Source organism: Heliangelus exortis, chromosome 1 (assembly GCF_036169615.1).
Source record: "Heliangelus exortis chromosome 1, bHelExo1.hap1, whole genome shotgun sequence".
NCBI classification, from domain to species: domain Eukaryota; kingdom Metazoa; phylum Chordata; class Aves; order Apodiformes; family Trochilidae; genus Heliangelus; species Heliangelus exortis.
Window position 1 is genome coordinate 99646995 of NC_092422.1, and position 20052 is coordinate 99667046.

The 20052-nt window shown below is 35.8% G+C and overlaps 1 protein-coding gene across 17 annotated transcripts in view; it reads left to right on the forward strand.

The window, feature by feature from the left end:
* ROBO2 (roundabout guidance receptor 2) overlaps positions 1-20052 on the forward strand; it is a 456391-nt gene that overhangs the window by 366206 nt on the left and 70133 nt on the right. For all 17 annotated transcript variants that reach the window (XM_071755874.1, XM_071755885.1, XM_071755823.1 and 14 more), the window contains 5 exons: positions 3440-3521; positions 4244-4409; positions 6111-6277; positions 10464-10585; positions 16958-17189. In XM_071755874.1, coding sequence (XP_071611975.1) covers positions 3440-3521; positions 4244-4409; positions 6111-6277; positions 10464-10585; positions 16958-17189 — 769 coding nt within the window. The remainder of the gene's footprint in view (positions 1-3439; positions 3522-4243; positions 4410-6110; positions 6278-10463; positions 10586-16957; positions 17190-20052) is intronic.

Below are 20052 nucleotides of genomic sequence, written 5' to 3' on the forward strand. Positions count from 1 at the left end.
ACATACATGCAGTCATATGCAGAGGGATTTCTATCAAAAACAAATGCCAATCACAATATTTACATTTAGACGCATGTGATAACACTATACCTTAAAAGTACTTAGAAGTCTTATAGTATTCCAAATAATATAATGTCAGAATTTGTTGGGAAAGATTGCATTACTAAGTTTTGCTTTGTCTTTTTTTGTCCCTATTCAATGATAAAAATATATGTCTGTTTTTGTGTATGTGGACTAGCATATATATGGACAAGCAGGAAGGTAAATGTAATTATTTGTCAAGAGCTTTCAGAGCCTTTTCAATAATTTCAGAAATTATTCCATTTAATTGGCAGTGATTTCTACATTTATCTTTGCCATCCAAAAAAACGTCAATAAACACAGCTACCAAGGACAAGAGATAAACTGCAGTTTTGTTTTCTGATATCATCGCATCAGTGATTGTAGATGAATTGTTAACTTCCTTGGAACAAAATGGAATTTATTAAAAAATTTATGCTAGCTTTTCTTGAGTAAACAATTTATCCTTCCTGCCTGGGCTGAAGGCAGGTTTAGGCCATGAAGGTTAATGCATTTTTCCTGTAGAGCTGGATTAAAGAGTGCGCTTGAATAGTCAAGATTCCCCAGTAGTGTTAGAAGGCAGCAATTAAAGTTGGAAGCTTAGTGATTTCAAACAAACTTTCAGGCATCGATGATGGGCTTCCGTGGAGTGTCCATGAGGCAGAAGCTCCTGGGATACCTGTCTGCATGCAGCTATGCAAACAATGAAATTGGTTCTGAATCGTGCCAGCGCATTAATCTTGCTGTTAGAAGCACCAGGTTTGTAAATGAAAGGAAAAAAAAAATTGCTTGCAAGAGGAGAAGAAAACAGTATTAGTAGTGAGTGTGGTTTTGAAAGACTTGGAGCTTTTATTGATCCTTAAGTGGCTCATTCACTAGTAACCAATTTTCCTTAAAGGCTGAGGAAGACATTTTTTATAAGCCCATTGATTGCAGTAATGTGCACTGTTTGCCTCAGATTTAAGAACAAAAAACACTCACAGCCATAAAAAACAGATTTCTCCTGTACCTTGCAATTTTTATGGATTAAATGTTGTTTTAATTCTGAAATGTTTAAGTTTTCTCTCAAATCCATGAGCAAGGACTAGCAACACTTCCTAAGCAAAAAATGGCCACAATATGTGTCCAACTTGTGCTTACATACCCAAGTTCACACAAATTAATATTTATCACCCACGTCTTCAAGCCTTCTGCATCATAAATAAGAATCATAAAAGATTTCAAGGGATGTTAATTGCCAGCCCAATATTAAACCGTTACAGATGGGTAAAATAAGCCACTACTATTTAAACCTTTGAGAGCATCTTCTGCTGTGTAACTTGCTGTGTGTAAATCAAATTGTTCAGAAGTCTGAAGCAGCCAGTCTGAAGTTAACCATGGAGCACAGCCATAAACATGAACCTAGAGATTTCCTGATGAACCAATCTTCCTAGTTGCTCTGAGGAGGACAATTAAAAAAACACATACATCACTCAGTAACCTGTCAGACAGGTCAGCTCTGACAGAAAAAGCTCTTTTACTCCATAGAGAAGTGTACCACATCAAATTCAGACACCTTCATTAACTTATGAAGCAAACTGTTTATTTTACTGAGTAGCAAAGATTTTCCATTCACCTCCCCTGTTGTTTTTTTCGTAGTACAAAAGAAATATAAGTAATCGAATTATTGATATGCTATGTCTGTATCTAATCCATCCAAAGTCTGGAAGTTAGATAATTCACCATAACTTGCAAGAGTCAGTGTATCTCCAGCTCACTTTATAGTTGAGTTTGCCTTCTGCAAGTTACTCTGTTGTGGATGCCACATACTTCATTGAGTATGCCACACACCATCTGTCACGGTAGTACACAAATGAAGCTGAGAACCATAGCCTTGAGAAATATTCTCCATTATCACATAATGAAGAATTATATATTTAATAACAGCTCGGAAGAAGCAGAATAAACCACTGCTTTAGAAAGCAATAAGGCACTCTCCTCTGGAACATCTGTCTCCTTTCAAGAGTCTTTCTCATTTCATTAGCAATACCTCTATATTTTGTGTCTCTGAGGCATTGTCAGAGGGGTTTAATTGTTTCTTGTATTTCACAGCAAAAGAATCTCCTAAAATGCAAGTCATGCGCATTCAAGCTACTGAACTGCAATTAATCAGTTGCTTCCTGCCCCTAAGAACAGTGCGCTGCAGTCTCAGCGTATGTGAAGAAAATATCAATGAAATTCAAACTTGAGAAAGTTAAAGGAGTATCAGTAAAATTAAATATCAACAAGTAATCTAAAGAGCATTCCACTTATTTGTCATGACATTCTTCTTGAAGAGTTAGGTATAAGCACTTTGGCTCTACTGCCTGTCTGCATTTAGCAGAACGCCCATTACAGTTCCTTAAAGTCCAGTAAAGCTTCTTGGATCTACTCCTATTTCCATTAATTCATCTGGTGTTGAATATAATTCTTCTTTCTTATCACTGGAGTCAGCACTCTCCCTCTTCTGCTTCTGTCTCCAGATTACCATACTTTATATATAGTGGTATATGTATATGTTGGGCTTTGTAAAGTTGCTGTTTTCCTCCTGTCTTTGTAGTATTCACCAGTTTCCTTCTCAGAAATCATTATTTTAAATTTAAGTAAGGAGTAGCAAAACACTTTACAAATTTTCTAGTAGAACAATTTATACAGCAATAGATTAATACTGACAGTATAATTCGAAGTAGTTTCTACAAGTAAATTTGAACTATATGAACTGACAAGGGAATCACAACAGGCTTATGCAAATGCATTATTTTTTGCTACCAAAGTGCCTTGCAAGCCTGAAACAATATCACATACGAAACAGAAGAAAGGTAAGTGTGGTGTAGGATCTGATTAAATTTTGCCATTCAAAAATGGCTTTGAGGGCAGTCCGTGTAAAAAGAACAATTGTTAAGCCTCAGCAACAGTATTTGTATGTATATGCCTGTATAGAATCTTTCATCTGTCATCAAAGTCTTAAGTCTATCATGGGACGATGAATGGAGAGGCTTTATTCTCCAAGACATTAACTGTTATATTACCTGATTTCACCCACAAATGTCATAACCAGTGTAAAGTCTGACACTGTCTAAAACATCTGTTCTGTTGAACTTACATGCTATACTGTTACCATTAACGATATGAAAATTAGAATTAGAAAAGTATTAGAAGCAAGTAATCTTATTATAGTTCTCTAAAAGTAAGCCATCATTAAATCATTATTTGAAAATGTCTGCTGCCTTCTAGTCTGGTGTAAAATGTAGGCTAAGTCCTTCTTACCAAAAAAACATTTAGAAAAAGAAAATAAGAGTAAAGTCGGTCAGCTGATTCCAGAAGGTTGTTTAAACTACCCTTAACTCTTTTTCATGCCTAGCTGTCTGATACTGGGACTTACACTTGCGTTGCTACAAGTTCCAGTGGGGAGACATCTTGGAGTGCAGTACTGGAGGTGACAGGTAAGAGGTGTCCGGGGGCTGGTTTTCAGTTGGCACAAAAATTGTGCATTATACTAAAGTAACCTGAGTCAAATAATTTATTCTAGAATTTACAGGGCTGAGATGGAGAAGTTTTAGCTGGTAAGGCTGGGTGCTTTCACACATCTTGCATTTCTTCACTATTGTCTTTAAATGCCCATTGATATTGCAACATACCAATTGCATTGTGCATTGAAACAATTTGTATTTGTCTCCAGTGACAGTAGTATCCAGTAACTCTTCCAAAGAGGAGGATTAGTAACCTGTGGGCTAGTCTAGTAATTTGCTTGGGCAAGAAAACTATTGTGCCTGTGAAAGTCCAGTGTGCTCTCTGTGAGTTCTGAAATTGATCTGGACATAGGAATTTTAGTAACCGAGGTTTTAATATTTTATATAAATTTTGGCAAAGCTTGGTGAGGTTTTTTTGGTATTCTTTCTTCTTTTTCTTTTTTTTATATATTTATACATAACCTTTTGAGTTTTGTGGGTTGTTTTCCTTTCAGTATGTGCCTAAAGAATGATAGCTCTTAATCAAAAGAGGTATACATAGTAATAAAATTGCTGACTTAGTTCTTTACAGATTAAGAACATTGGTTATGCTGATTTTGTGGATGTTTGCCATGCTTTTCCTTTTAATCTTCTACTTTGATCAAATTTACATATTCAAGGATAAAAAGTAATCTTTTTGTGTTTGCCCCTTACAGAATCTGGTGGAGCAACAGTCAGTAAAAATTACGATGTAAATGACCTCCCTGGGCCACCCTCCAAACCTCAGGTCACTGATGTTACTAAGAACAGTGTCACACTGTCCTGGCAACCAGGGACCCCCGGAAGCCTCCCAGCTAGTGCATATATCATTGAGGCTTTTAGGTATGTGAAATATTCCACTTTTAATCTTCCTTTCTAATTTTGCTTAAATGCAGGTACCAGCTGCTCTCCTGGTATTGTGGTGGGTTTTCTGGATTCTGCACATCTCATTAGAAGTTCATTAAAAGACTAGACTCCTATGGCAGACATTGATTCTTATTTTTTTAATTGATTTTTTTTCTTTTTTCAATTAATCACTTTTTTCCAAGTGATCAATTAGAGGAGCAGGTCAACAAGAATATAACAGGACAATGAAGTCATTATTTGTTAGTTGTCCCTTAGCACTGATGACCAGTCAGTGTCCTGTGGGAACGCTCCAGGTCAAAACGTTTGGGTCAGTGTTATCTTGACTATCTTAGTACAAATAATCTGAAATTAAATGGATAAACCTGAAGCCTCTCAACATATCTTAATCCCTTTTCTTGTTAAAGCAGCACCTGATTTTTACTGTTTTAGATAGATTAACATTTTAACTTAAAAGTCTAGTGTCGATAATTTAGGATTTCATTCTGCAGTCTGAGGTTGAAGAGAATCCAGCTGCTCCTTTCCACACAGAAGCACTTAAAATGGAGTAGGAAAGAACTGCTGGGCCCTGTTTCAGCAAGTTTCTTTAAGCATGGGCCATGCCTCTGACATGTGTCAGGAGTACACACTTCCACTTAAAACTGTGCACGTTCTTAAACGCGTTCCTTAATCAAGATGTGCAATAAATGAAAAATACTTTAGTTCATATTTTACTTAAAATTTGTGCGAGAATCTATCAAAACCATATGCATGCATATTTAAGAAGTTCTGGTGATAATGCTTCATCTTACTTTGTTAGTTAGAAGATTAATGTATGTGCAAACTATTGGAGTTGTTCTGGAACTTGTACAATCCATTACACATTACATGAATTAAACAACTGAAACAACATGAAATGCATAGCTTTCAATTTTATTTTTCATTTTAATATATCTTTTTTTATGCTATATAACAAAACACAATAAAATAATAGTTTCTTTTCAAAATTTTGTGATATTGCCCCCTAAATAAGCTCTAATGGCATCCCATCAATAACTTCAACCAAAGCTAGGTGTTTTCATTAAAAGCTGTTTTACAAACATACATCAAATCTCCTCGTACAGCGGATTCTAATGTAATTATAATAATGTCCACTGGAAAATGCAGTTACAGAGAAAATATTCCCTTACTTTTCTTCATTTGCAAGCATGTTTGCAGATTTCTCTTTGCTAATTTTGAGAAATAATTTAGTTTAAGGAAAATACTTTTCTTCCAATGAACAGTTAATTGACACAATTTAAACAGCATTATAGAATTATTTTTTTTTAGCAGTATAGAAAATTATTCTTCTAGCAGTATAGAAAAAGAATTCCTTTAGCAGTATTTTGTTTTCTAAGGTTAACATTCAAGAGCAGCCTGTTTATCATTCAAATTTACTTCACAGCTCTCCACACTTTCATCTTGCAGGTATTTATTTTAGGGAAATAACAAAAGCTTTTGCTTCTGTTAGAAGGAGAAATGCATCTGATAGCTGTGAGGGTTTTTTTTATACCATATTGAGTCAGCTGGAACAACTTTACCCTGTTTTTAATATTTCTTCTGTACTTAGACTTAATCTGAGGTTACAAAAGCCGGTCTACTTTAAATACTTTATTTTTCTCTTGTGTTAGTCTATAACGCTCAATCCTTCTCTCCTTGCAGTCAATCTGTGAGCAATAGTTGGCAAACAGTGGCAAACCACGTGAAGACCACTCTCTACACTGTGAGAGGACTGCGTCCCAACACAATCTACCTGTTTATGGTGAGAGCTATCAATTCCCAAGGTCTGAGTGATCCCAGCCCTATGTCAGATCCTGTCCGAACACAAGGTAACAGTAATTATGAACACCTATGTAATTGAGCTAAAATAGAAAGAAGGAACTAAGAGTTGACCAGTAGGTCAGTCTGGCTGTTTGACTGTTGCTCTCTGGCTTGAAATAAAAATTATTTGAGCTTAGCCAATAAAGATAAAAAATAGTCCAATGTTTGCTCTGTCAATTTGAAGCTTAGAAGAGATAGCTCAGCTCTCTAAGTCTTGGTACATTTGTAAACCTTTTGGGTTGAAGTTCCCTTAGAGTTGGTGGGCTCCTTAATGCCTAACGTCTGTTGACAGTAATGTGAGTTACCCAAGCTTTTCTGGAAAGTGCTCTGAATGCCATGTTCCCCTCAGTATCTTTTCCTTCCTTCATTCCTTCTTCTCCATTACTAGATTCTGGTTACATGACATTAATCCACTGCCTAAACCAAGAGAGAAGGCTGGAGTGGAATCTCTCATTTATAGGGTGCTGATATAATTGATAGCTGTGATGCTCCATTGCTTCTGAATTGACTATTGAATTCTGGTCCCACTAGATCAAGCTCTAGCAGTGTTGAACTATCACAAACAAATTTCTCTATATAGCATGTTTCTTTAAGTTTTTCTTTTTAGTTTTGGTTTTGGTTTTGTTGGGGTTTTTTGTTTTTTTTTTTTGCTTTAACAGCAATTCCTTGAATACTTCATTAAAGCATATACTTCTGTTTAATTAGATTGGAATACAGGAATTAATAAATTTTTTTAATCATTCTTTTTTCAAGTCCAAAGTAAATAGCTTCTCTCACAGTTCATTTAGAATGAGATCCACTGTCTCTGTTTATGGAAGTTATAAAAGTGTTTGTCAAGAGTGCATCCTGTGTCAGCCTCTAGCATGTGTCAGTGGTTTGGGTCCTTTGCTGGTCCTCTCCTGGAAGAGAGAAACGAGTAGGGTGATATTTCTTTATCACGTAATCATCACATCCAGGCTCTCCCATCCCAGTCTATGCCTGAATACATCTGCCCTTAATAATTATCCCCTCAAAATGCTACTCAGTGCTGTAAAAGGAGAAACAAAGCTGCTTTCTGAAAAGCTGAAAGTGAGTGGAGCAGGGATTTCATGGCATGACAATCTACAGAGAACCACAAGTTTCCTTCTCTTTCTCACTCTCCCGTTATTATAGGGTGACTCATACTGTTCATTGCACCAGCCTTTTTGTCTGAATAACTTATCACCTAGTTAAAAAAAACAACTTTGTTTGTCATTTGAGTGTCAAGTATAGACCTTTTATCTGACATACTGACAAGCAATTTGATTTCAGTAAAAACATGTCTTTTAATTAGCTACAGCATGTGTTGCAGATTCCATTTCCAGAGCTGTTTAGCAGTCAAGCACACTGAGACATGTACAGGATTTGTAGCTTCTTTGCAAGCCTGCAGTTTAATAGAATTAAATCATAAAATCAATTGAAAATTAACAATGTTTTGATGTGATTTCTAATTATGCCTGAATTCAATTCAGGCTCACAGAAGAAGCTGACACACAGTAGAAAAACCTATCACAGTGGTCATGAAGGAAGAAAAAATCAGCTATAATAGTTCTATAGAATATTAATTTTCAACAGGTGTCTGTAGTAACTTTAATAGCTCAGCATATAATCTCCTGGTACAGCAAATACAAGTAGAAGGGTACTTATGCATATTTTTTCCAGTGGGCTATCAGTAGACTATCAGGCACTTCCAAAAGGTTTACCCTGTATTATTTATATCAAATATGAACAGAGAAATCAGTAATTAGAAAACACTTGGTTTGGATTATTAACAGACCACACCATATATTAAAAAAACCTTTAAAGAAACTGTGTATAATCCTATCACTGGAATTGAAAGTGCTATCAGCTAATAGTATGTTCACTGGAAGCCATTAAAAAGAGAGGTTAGAGAAAATTTATAACCAATTTAATTTTAGAGACCTCTTAACTGTGATTAGAATATAGCTTCTTCAGCCAGTTTTTCTTGAGTCATAATTTTATTCCAGTATTTGACAATATCCTTATCAACCTTTTCTCCACCAGGAGTCTCCTAGTAATGTGAAAATGACATTACAAGACATTACCCTGTGAGCCTCACATATGCATATGCTTCCAAGTGTATGTACCAGAACACAGGATACCACATGTACATTTTGATACTCATTTCTTACTGTTATTTAGCCACATGTCCCATTAAAATGATGAAATGCAGTTCAAACAGACACACTGTGTAGAAATGCGTTTTCTCCTGAGGGAATACGTGTGCTTTGTTAGCTGAATACCACAGGATAACTTAACCAAAAATGTAGCTGTAGGTATTTTGTACCAAGGACCATAGCTTTTTGTGGATAGCAGAATAAATTGTCAACCTGTAAACCAATCTTGAGTTGCTGTCTTACAGATCTATTTTGTTAAAACTCAGTTTCCTGGTCACTTTGAGTAGTAATAATTTGCTAGGCAAGCTCCTTCACTGGCATCCATATTTGGAGTATATTCCCTTTGGAGTTCCATGGATATACTTTCATTTGAGTATCAGTGGAAGTCTGTAGCAATATGTTTATGGGTGGCTCAGAACCCATAACAATCCAGAATTATGGAGTTGAAATATCAAAGATCAAGCTGACTTTCTCTCAAAACCTGGAGGAATGTGATTAGAACTCAATTGTTATATTTAAATATTTCATTTTTAAGAGCAGTATTATTTTTCTTAATAATATTTAGAATATAAAAATAAATAGCCTGCTGCGTATTCCTGTATCTAAGACCATCAGAGATACATGCAATCTTTGTGTTTATTTTCTTTACAAGGACATGGTATTGATCCAAAAAGAGGGATAATGCCTTTGCTTAGTGAATTCCATGGGAAAACCAAGCAGAATTCACAGGTGCCTAGACAAACATGACCATAGATTATCAGGCCTTCTTGAATATAATCTGTGCTTGTGTTCCAAATCCCCCCTTCTGTAAAATTTGCAAGCAAAGTCCAGCAGAAATAATCTATATATGGATTTTGAACAGGCATTATGCAGTCCTCATAGACAATTGACACAGTAAGGGCTTCTGTAAGTGCTGACCAAGCATAAGGTGGTAAAATCCTTGAAGGATCCATTGGAGGGATCCAGCCAGACTTCACTGGCTCCTAGAAAATACCTTTATGTCCATCTCATTTGGAGGGAAGAGACTTGCTATGGTGATATATTAGCTAGGTGATAGCTGTGGCCCAACATTCTTCTTTTGGCACAATGTAACAGAAAATTATGATTTCCAGGCACTTTCACCAAAAAGACACATTGCATATCTCCTTCTTCCTTTTCTGACACAAATATTGTATTTGCAGGTCCTATTTAGCAAATGTAATAGAGCTTCATTCAGTTTAACATCATGGCATAACCCAAATTCAGTCCCTAAGGACTAGGTACTAGGGCCACATGTGATGCTAGAATTTTCCAGTTTTCCACAGATTCATGCTAAGTGATCCAATTCATTCAGATTTTGACTGGGAGAAGTACTTTCCCCCTGCACTTTAAAGGAATCTTTTATGTAATCTTAAAGATAAAATTTTCATGGCAGAATTTTTTTGTTGGCCTTTTATTAGATCAGCATCAGTATGGCTTCATAAATTAATTTGTTTTTTCATATTTGCACTAGATTTCATTATCTGTATCTGTAAAGGAAAAATTTGCTTTGCCAAGTAAAATGGTATTTTTAGTGTTTGGTTTCTTGTGTGCATGGTGTGTGGGAAGGGTAAGCTCAGTGAAAGTTGGAAACACATATTGACAATGTTGTGGATGCTCAAAGAAAACAAAAAGAACCTCTTCATTTTCTTCAATTATACGAACCAATTTGGTTCCAAACATCTGGGGAACATAATTATGATCCAAGTATTTTGAAACTGGTGAATATTGCATCTCTCAGCACTTAACAGATTTGAGAAAACTTAGCCATCAAGTCTGAATATTCATTTAAACATTGTTATGTTTCATTATTTCCTAAGCAGCTTAAGGTGAATGATTTGTTTGCATTACTTGGTGTGCTCTGGAGTTCATTTTTAAACCTTAGTACTGTACTGTTTTAAAAACAGTGCTACAAAGAGTGTTTAAATGAGGTCATTAAGCTAGTCAGGATTTCTCACTGATTCCATATATACCTCTTCTCATTAAAATAATACTGTCTTGTGTGTGCCTGGCCTGGCAGATATCAGCCCACCAGCACAAGGTGTGGATCACAGGCAAGTGCAGAAAGAACTGGGAGACGTCATTGTACGACTGCATAATCCTGTTGTGCTGACACCCACGACAGTTCAAGTCACCTGGACGGTAAGAATTCTGTTATTATTACCTTAATAATACTGTAATTTTGCCTATTTAGTCCTGTATTTTTTCATTACCCTGAAAAGTTCCAGTCTTGCTTCCAAACACAATACAGACATGTATATGTGGAAATGAAGTGGTCTTTTTTTATTTTCTCTTTCAAGTCAGGCAGGTTCAAAGTCTTCAGTGTTCAGCTCAAAGCAAGATAGCTGCTTGGCAAGAAATATATTATAAAAATGAATATGCTTAACATCATAATCTGAAGGATAATTGTTCTGTAGACTCATTACTGTACATGTCAAAAAATAATCAAAGTTAAATATCAACATGAAATTGCTGCAATGAAAAAGCACTTTCTACTCCAAGGCATAGTGACCTCTCACAATACCCTATTGTGAGTGACTCTAATTTGGTGACCCTAAAATGCAAATACAGCTTTGCTATAGGACACTTGTAGTGAAGCTAGAAGCATGTGGTGCTGATGCCTGATCCACTGTTTAGCATCTTGTTTCGTAGCATAATCCCTACCTGCACTCAGTGGATATCCATTATAGAAGACAGGTTCTTTTTAACAGTACTTAAGAACATTTCTCTTTGAAGGGTCAAACTACTGGGTAGAGGTTCTGTTATAGTATTTGACTTTCAAAGTGCTATTTCCCTTCCTGAGACTTGAGGGAAAGAATTTGTAACTGCAGAAAGGGAGTTCCTAGGATGCTTCACACTAGAATAGAATGCTTTGCTCTTGGGGCATCAGGCTAGGAAGGAGAGTCATGGGGGAAAGTGTAGTAGAAATAGTACTGCACTGTGCATCACTGAAACTATTGTGTTATATAGGATGAATTCTGGTAAAGGGGTATTCACAAAACTCACGTTTTTTCTTTTACATGTAATATTGCTAAAAAGTTAATGTGTAGAGGTAATTATGCATCAGGAGATAAGAAATGTAGTGATAGACTGTGCATTATAGGGATTACTGTTGGTTTTGCCCAATTTACCTATATTTATGGGGACTTACGAGCCATCTTTGTTTTGAGATATTTCTGTGGTTGGAGGGCAGATTAGCATAAATAGAGAAACCCACACATTTGTCTTACTTAAAGGATTATTTAGAAAATGTATCATTGCATTTGGCTATTGATGATGTCAGCAGTTGGCTTCCTTTTCTAAAAATGCTGCTTGTTTCAGCTACATAACTCCAGGACAGGCTGAATCTCAGGCCTCTCTGAGGCACATTTCCAGCAAGCCCTTTTGACCAAGCAGATGGGTCAGTAGTTTAAAAACTTGGGACATGTTTGTGTGGTACTCAAGTAAGTCCTCTATTGGGTGTGACAGCTATCAGAAATGCAGTTTTGTAGGCTTGCCCTTGCTTTAGCACATACTTCAAAAGGAAGCCTCAGTATGACCATGATTCAAATAAACTTGTGTATATAGATGTATGTATGTGTATATGTGTATATAAATATAAATATAAATAGTCTCTCAGTGCCTTTACTATACAAGTAATGAGTGAAAAAATATGGTAGGATAAAGGTAAATTGCTAGGGATGGCATGGATATAATCCCTCAAAGCAGTGACCCTATGCCACTTGATAAGCATACAGACCTCTGTAGAGACATTTCACAATTGCCCAAAGGAAGAAAGACACAGAAAAGATCTCTGGAACAGCTAATTAGAAGCTTTCCAGCAACCAGAACAAAACCAATTAACCATAGTCTCAGGGAAAAAATCCACTCATCCAGAGACTAAAGTCCACACTATTAATAAAAAATGGTTAGATAGTGCAGTTATCATACAGAAGGACAAAGGTGCTGTGAGAGTCAGAAGACTCTTCATGTCAGCTTTCTGAAATCCAAAGAGTGAATGTCAAGGTATGTCCTTGTTACTGAGTTGTTGGCATCCTGACTTTTAACAAATTAACACCAATTTCTCCCTTCTTTCTGAGATTGTTGTGGGTTTGGTTTTTCCTTTTTTTTTTTTTTTAATTTAAGCTTAAAATTTCAGAAACACTGCTGCAGCGTTGCAATTTACATACATATACACACATGCTTTGTTTTGAAAGAAGGCCTTACTTTAAAGTAAGTATAAAAAAAAAAAAAAGAAGAAGTATGGCACAAGTTAGGCTCTTTCTGTCACTTAAATTTATCCCTCTTGTGCATAAGTATTAAAGAATAGCTGCAATTATCTGGTCAGATACAGGATTTGTTCTTCCTGGAGCTATTCAGTGTTTCTTTTTATCTTCTTTATTCACTGTGTGGTGCCAGGTCTTATTAATTCATACCATTGAAACCTTGCATTGAATAAAAAATTATTAGTTTGTCTCACATGCTTGCTTATCTGTCACACTCTCAACCATAACATTTGGGTGCTTCACAAATATTACTAAATTTAACATCACAATGAAAAAGATGTGTCATTATCCTGACTTTACACATAGAGAGGTGAGATAGAGAGATAGTTACTGCTGATGAGACTTACGGAATCAGATATGCCCAATGTTATCAAAAGGCTAATTTTAAACCTTGGGCTTGATTTGTTTTTACTTTTATCAAAGCATTTTGCATTGCAACAGCACATTTTGTACTCTAAGCAATTTTTTTAGCTGACCTCAACTCTAGTTCAGCACTTCTTGCCTCACTGTGTATTAAACAGATAGTTTTATTAATGGCCAAATATGAAAAGTTTCCTAGTGCTTCAAAGGAGCCCTGTGACACATACAGGAATAAAAATCGGTTCTTTTATGTGACAAAATAACTGTTACTTTGAAATCCACACTGTCTTGTAGGATACTACCAAGAAGAAGGATAATTTCTTTACCTATGTCTTTTAATTTGACATTAATTTTAAATTGATTTACTTCACTGGAAGCTTCACAAGTCAAGTCCTTTAGACCATCTTCCACTGTATCGTCATTCTTTGTCTTGTTCCTGTATTACTTAGGATATTTTGGGGTAGAAATTAACATATGAAAGAGCGTATTCCAATATATCTTCAGGGTACAGATTTGCCTGAAAGGAGCATTTATTTGCTGTTTCCTGCCATCTTTGTATCAACTTAACAGCCTAACTGAATGATCCCATAGCCGTTGAACATGTCATGTATTCAGCTGTGGTATGTGTGGATTTGAAAGTGCAGGGAAAGTGAGTTTCCTGTTCTGCAGAAATGGGAAGCTTTCCTCAGCTTTGTAGGCTACGTATTCACTGTAAAAGAGTGTGATGTGGAGGAAGCAGGACTACTTATGCATGTAGGTCAGCTTCAAGCATTAGGTCAGTGCTGAGCAGAACCTACCCAGTAGCTGCTTTTCTTCTGTCTTCTAAAGGTGCATCTGCATTGTCTGTCAGCTTTTTTTTGAGGGAAAAAAGTGTACCTTTAGATCAGCAACTGCTGCAGCTCTTTTGAGTGGATGTCACTGCTGCTCATACAGCCTCAAGAGTAGCTGAGAGCACCAGCAGGCGACTAGAAATATTCTCTGATCCCAATATTCATTGCAGAGCATTCATACCATCTCTGTTATACAAGGAAATGGCAACCATTTATAAAAAAATAAAGAAAAAGAAAAAAAAAAAAAGAGAGAATATCTAGAAATTATTACATTTTTCCATCAAATCATGGCATGTGTTTCTGCAGCTCTTACTGTGTGTGAACCTATGGAGTTGTTTGATGCTTAGCACAGCTGAATGCAGTTATTTAATCCTAAGTATATTTTTAGTGGCTTGCTATTGGCATGACACCTAATTACCACATAACAAACGGAGGAAACAATGAAGTCATAGACTTTGTGTTGTATGAGACTGTGTACGCATGTATGTATAGACATAGACCCAAACATATGTATGTGTGTATAGATACATACACATGTATATACACAAATACGTATATGTGAAATATAGTTATCCTACACCTCACAAATATCTCTGGTTCCTCTATGACTTATCCAAAAGTCATTTTTTAATAATCAGAAAACTCAAAAAAAACCCAACCCAAAGTTCATATTTCTCGATAAATGAAGTGTCCTCTAAGCAGTTTCCCAACATTTTGCCCATATGAAAGGCCTTGTTCATTCAGTCTAGCTTTAAGTGAGTGTGAGAGATACTTCATATCCTCATCTTGATAATAAATGGAACTGGATGTTTATAGAAAATATTAGAAATGCATAGGATTTTCTTTCATAAATACTCAGACTCTGAGTAATCTGAAAACTGGGCAGATCAATTTAGTCCTGTTGTAGTCAAACTTCTAAGTGAACATTCTGTGAAGCCTGTGTGAGTCCCAAATCTCACTAGTTTGTAGCACCTATATACATGACATCCATGTTGTATTCTTGTGTTCTGTTTTTATATTCCTTGTATTATTTGTTTAACCTTTTAGGTTAGGAACTTAAAAGCCTAAGAGGAAAAGAGGAATATTAATAATTTGTATAATACCTGTATGTCAGTGATTACAAAAGCTTGATAGACTCAGAATTAGTGTCCTATGGCTATACTGAATTCTTCTCAGTGAGTTGACAGGTGTGTTTGTGTTTGACCATGCCATACAAAAAAGTTCTGTAGCAGCACACCATTGCAGTTCAGCCTAGTCAGTTCTGAATTTTCAGATGTTCTCCACTAGGCAGCAGTCATTAGAGCTTAAAAGCAAAGCAAAGACAAAATGGAAAGTTCTAACAAAGTTGTGACATTTTTCAACATACCCTGTAATTCAGAAGTTAGGTAACAATCAAACTCAGCATTTGATTATTAAACATCATACCCTTATATTGCAATTTAGGTGTAGCATCTATATTGGAAAGTACATGAAAGCATTATTCTTGCTGAATTTTGTAGTAAACATGAAGTTCACTTCATGTAAAACATTAAATTAATGAAAGTCAAACAAGAATAAAAACAATTTACTCTGATTTACAGACTCCCTTCATCTTGAAACAGCTGCTTAATGTTCTTCTTAAAAACACAGCTTGATTCTTTCAATATTAACAAGCTATTATTGTGAGTTATATCCCTCTTTCAGTGCATAAATTCACTTAAAGTGAATGTAGAGAAGTTTATAAAATGCAAGCTTAATGTTGTTGTAACATATGTTGCAAGGTTTTTAACACTGACAGGTTTGATGAAAGACATTTCTGTTTTGTGCTCATAAATAAAGCGTCCTTCTTGCTTGCCGGGCTTTTTAATGTCCTAGGAATCTGTGTCCCCTCTGAATGCCTCAATAAACTGTAAAAAGATTATAGGAGAAGTGTAATAGACCCTGGTTTGTGTTTTCAGCCTTAAATTAATTTATTCTTAAGATTTAAGTCAAATTGTCTCCAACACTTGAAGATCTTTGAGCTAACGAATTGTTAAGAACAGAAAATTCCTACTTGTTGAATCTTGGTTGTAACCAAGAATATACTAAACAACTCATCTTCTTATTTGTGCTGCACTTTCCTTGGCACGTTATTTGATGGCTACAGAAGCAGCTGGGTTTGGTTTGGTTTTATCCATCATATTGTTTTGACTGTTGTTTTTCAAAATTCATGTAAATGTCATAAAAACTTGAATCATTAAGTGCCTTTTTTTTTTCTTCCACAAAAGAAAAAAATGCATGCAGCCTCTCCAAGATAAAACATATTATGAGCTTTTCCTTCAAATAAAATTCCTATTTATATCTATGATGGGTTAGAATTGTTAAACATCTATGCGTGGTCCAATCTTGAATTGTGCTTGCCTAGCAACATGTAAAATATAAGCCTAAAATAACATTCCATCTCCATCTGATGGCCTGAGAGCATCACAACCCCAGGATGCAAAAAGGCTGCTTAGACTGTGAATGCAAGAAACAGCACATGTCCTTGGAAGTAGTTTTCTTTGCATCTGTCTTATGTTTATTTTACTTTCTGGAGCATCTCATGAAAGGATGAGCTGTGAGCCAAGTAATGGACTAACTGAAAGTATGTAGAGTGTCTTCAAAGACTTGTCCTTCTCTGAAAAGAATTTGTTTTCCTTTTCTTCTCCTGTTTCAGCACATCAGTAGCCAAGATGTGCTTAGTTAGTTTACATGCAGTAAGCATTATGCCAAAGTTCTGTATTCATGATTTGTTGCAGGGGTGGGGCCTTGTTTTATGATTTAAGGTGGTATTCGTCATGATATATAGAGCTGTCGAAAGGTAAGTAGAAAAAATGTTCTATAACAAGTTAATACAAGAAAAATGCTCATGGTAGACGGTCAACAGTGACTTAGAAGACAGCAGTATGATTTTTTTAGCTTAGGAGCTCAAACAACTGCTAATTTTGTCTTTTTGTGTGAGGACAAAAATATTCTAGGCAAATAGTTTTGTTTTTTTTCCTTTTCATGCAGTTGATATAATTTAATATGTTTACTGATGTATTATTTAATAACATTTCTAGGTTGACCGCCAATCCCAGTTCATTCAGGGCTACCGCGTAATGTATCGCCAAACATCTGGCCTGCCTTCTCCAGCTGTGTGGCAGAATCTGGAAGTCAAAGTACCAACCGAGCGCAGTGCTGTCCTGGTCAGCTTGAAAAAGGGGGTCACTTATGAAATTAAAGTTCGACCTTATTTCAACGAATTCCAAGGGATGGACAGTGAATCCAAGTCTGCTCGGACCACAGAGGAAGGTTAGTACAATGATCAGAAAACTGGGCTTCTATACCTAGTGCTGAAGGAAAAAGCAAGAGTGACTGTTTTGGTTATTGTGTGTGTGCATACTTTCAGCTCTTTTTCCACATGATTTCTGATTGCTAGATATAGGGTTGGCATTAGAATATGATATAATAATCAGTATGGGGCTTTAAGTATTCCATGAGAAAGCACTGGGCCAGTCCTATATTATTGTGGCTGATATGTCCTTCTAATGTACAGGATCTTCTAATGTTTTAGATCTTCCAGAAAGTGTACACCGAAGTGTACGCTTTTATAAGCAGTTTTGTTGCAATAAAAGACTTTTGTCTGCACTTTGAAAATAAAACTTATAATGGAAACCTTTTGCAGGTGAGCATTTGATACTAAACACATCTTTCTGAATGAGTAATAATGCAGGTGAACAGTTTGGTCAGGAGATGGGGACTAATGAAGGACAGATATTTAACTAGTCTGAAGGAACTCCAGTCTCAAGGGCATGCTACTTTATTGTTTCTGTTAGCACACCATTCATGAAACTGCTTTATTTAGTCCATTGGCAAATTTCCTTAAGTATCTTTCAAGGCTCTGTGAAACATGCAGGGTAATGAACAGTTTACACTACTGAAATGCAGAAGTATTTATATCTCTGGCATGTAAGGTTTGCTAAACTGTATGCTCCCCAGGACTGCTTTCTATTGAAAAGTAGAGGGAATGACATGAGACATAATTTATTTAAAGACTAATTTTCTCTCATTTTTTTCTCTTAGCAAAGCCCAAGAAACCTGTCTTTCTATCTATCTAGTGCACTCTTTGCTTGGAAAATCTCTCCTGTAAATTTAGATGCATGATCATATCTTTCTCTATTTCACTGCTTTCTTTCAAAGCAAGGGAAAAAAATACTGGTGAAATTCCAAAATGCTCTCATGGTTTTGGTGCGTGATGAGTGCACTCTTTCCTTTCTATTAAAGATGCATCTTAACAACTTTCAAGAGACTCCTAAGTTTAACTTGGTGCTGATTGTCACATCCTTTTTATTTTAAAACAGACTCACCACTCTTTTCTCTTTGATTAGTTATGATTATTGCCCAACAAGTAAGTTATTCTGAAGATTTGAGAGATGAGGAGATTTGTTGTCCTGCAACATGTAGAAGGACATGTTCTACATCCTACATCCATACATCCATGTAGGATGGCATGGTTCAAGTCTGATTTAAAATTTGGGACTTTATGTTCCCCATTTCTTGGGTCAGACTATATCATAAACCAGCTGTTAAAGACTATCATTGCTACACTCTGAACAAAGCTAAAAAAAATTAAAAATTGAAAAAGCTCTCTAGAGGTGCAATTTCTTTTCTAGAGTCAAAATGTAGGATTTTGTCCCCATACTAGCAGATTTTTTTCTTCAATTTCAATTGCCTTTTATTTATTTAATTTGTCTAATGATCTCTTGCTAAAGGTAAATTAAGAATTACTGAAAAAGAGATAATATTTTGTACTTCCTGTTTATTTATATAAAGTCCTTAATGAATTTCACTTTCTTTTATAAACCTCATCTCTCAGCAGAGTCTGACAGGTAATTTCCTACTTTAAAGGACACTTTGTTCATATGGAATATTTTTTCACATTGTGAAGATTTAAAAAAGCTGTCCTTGTCCACAGATACATATAACTTGCAGCTTAGGATCTGCTTTCTAGATTAATATAACCTTCAAGGAGTCTGTTTACAAGTATCTCTCTCAAAAAAACTCATTAGCCTATATCACGTAGTCTTATCACCAGACAAATGTCAGCCCCTGTAAATAATTCTTTCTCTTGCTTGGGTGATAAAGTTAACTACTTCCATTAGAAAATTAAAGCACCCAGGAGATGCAGTTCTACAGATATTTCCTCTAATTCCTCACATTAGCTTTATAATTAGATTGGTGTTCATATATTTCAAAAATAACATGAGCTAAATGTTTAATGACAGTACCTTACTTCTCATCCAATGAAAAAAGATGGCAGTCTATTTAAAGGTATCCCACTTGCTGTGTCACCTCTATTTCCATTTTGAAAAAGTGAGCTTTTTTACGCTTGACTTTTAAAAAATGTCAGGTGGACTATTTTTAGCAAATAGTTTGGAAGAGTGATACACACATTAGGAGGTTTTTGTGACACCAAAACTAATAGCCCTGGGAAAGGCAAAGTGCAACCAAAAGGTAGCAGCAGCTTTCTCCTGGATTGAATTTTACATGCAGTGTTACTTCTGAGGCCTACCTCCAAAAATCAATTTTACTGCAGTTAGGCTTTTCCTCTAGATCAGACATTTGTCACAGTTCAGTATCCATCCATCTCCTGCCTCTTTGGCCTGGTGAAGGTAACAAATGGAATTCTGTTTGGCTGCATCTGGAAAAGATGAGCGGCGATTTGGGTTCTTTCGTATCTGTAAGAAGAAGCTGAGCGCTGGAATAATTGACCTGTCAAGAATCAGGTTAGGTGTTCTCCAGCAGCAAGGGAAATGAGAAAACGGGTTTAAAAATGTTATTTTTCAATGTGGTCTATTTAATAACTGCAGCAGTGTCAGAGAAGTGGCTTAATTTATATCATGGTGCCAGTTTGCAGAGTGATATTACCAGCGAGAGAAAGCAGAACTGTTATATACATACATGCAGATGCATATAGATAAAGGAACTAAATTAAATATTTATCTTAAAATTTTCACTATTTCTTTCATGCTTCCTCTACAGATAGATTTTTTTTTTCAGTTACATCCACTGTTTTAAATCTCTTTTGGAATAGCTTTGTGGGGCAATGTTTGTTTGTCACTACAAATGTGACACTCAGTAATGGAAGTCTCCTCAGTTTTTATTATCTGCTGTC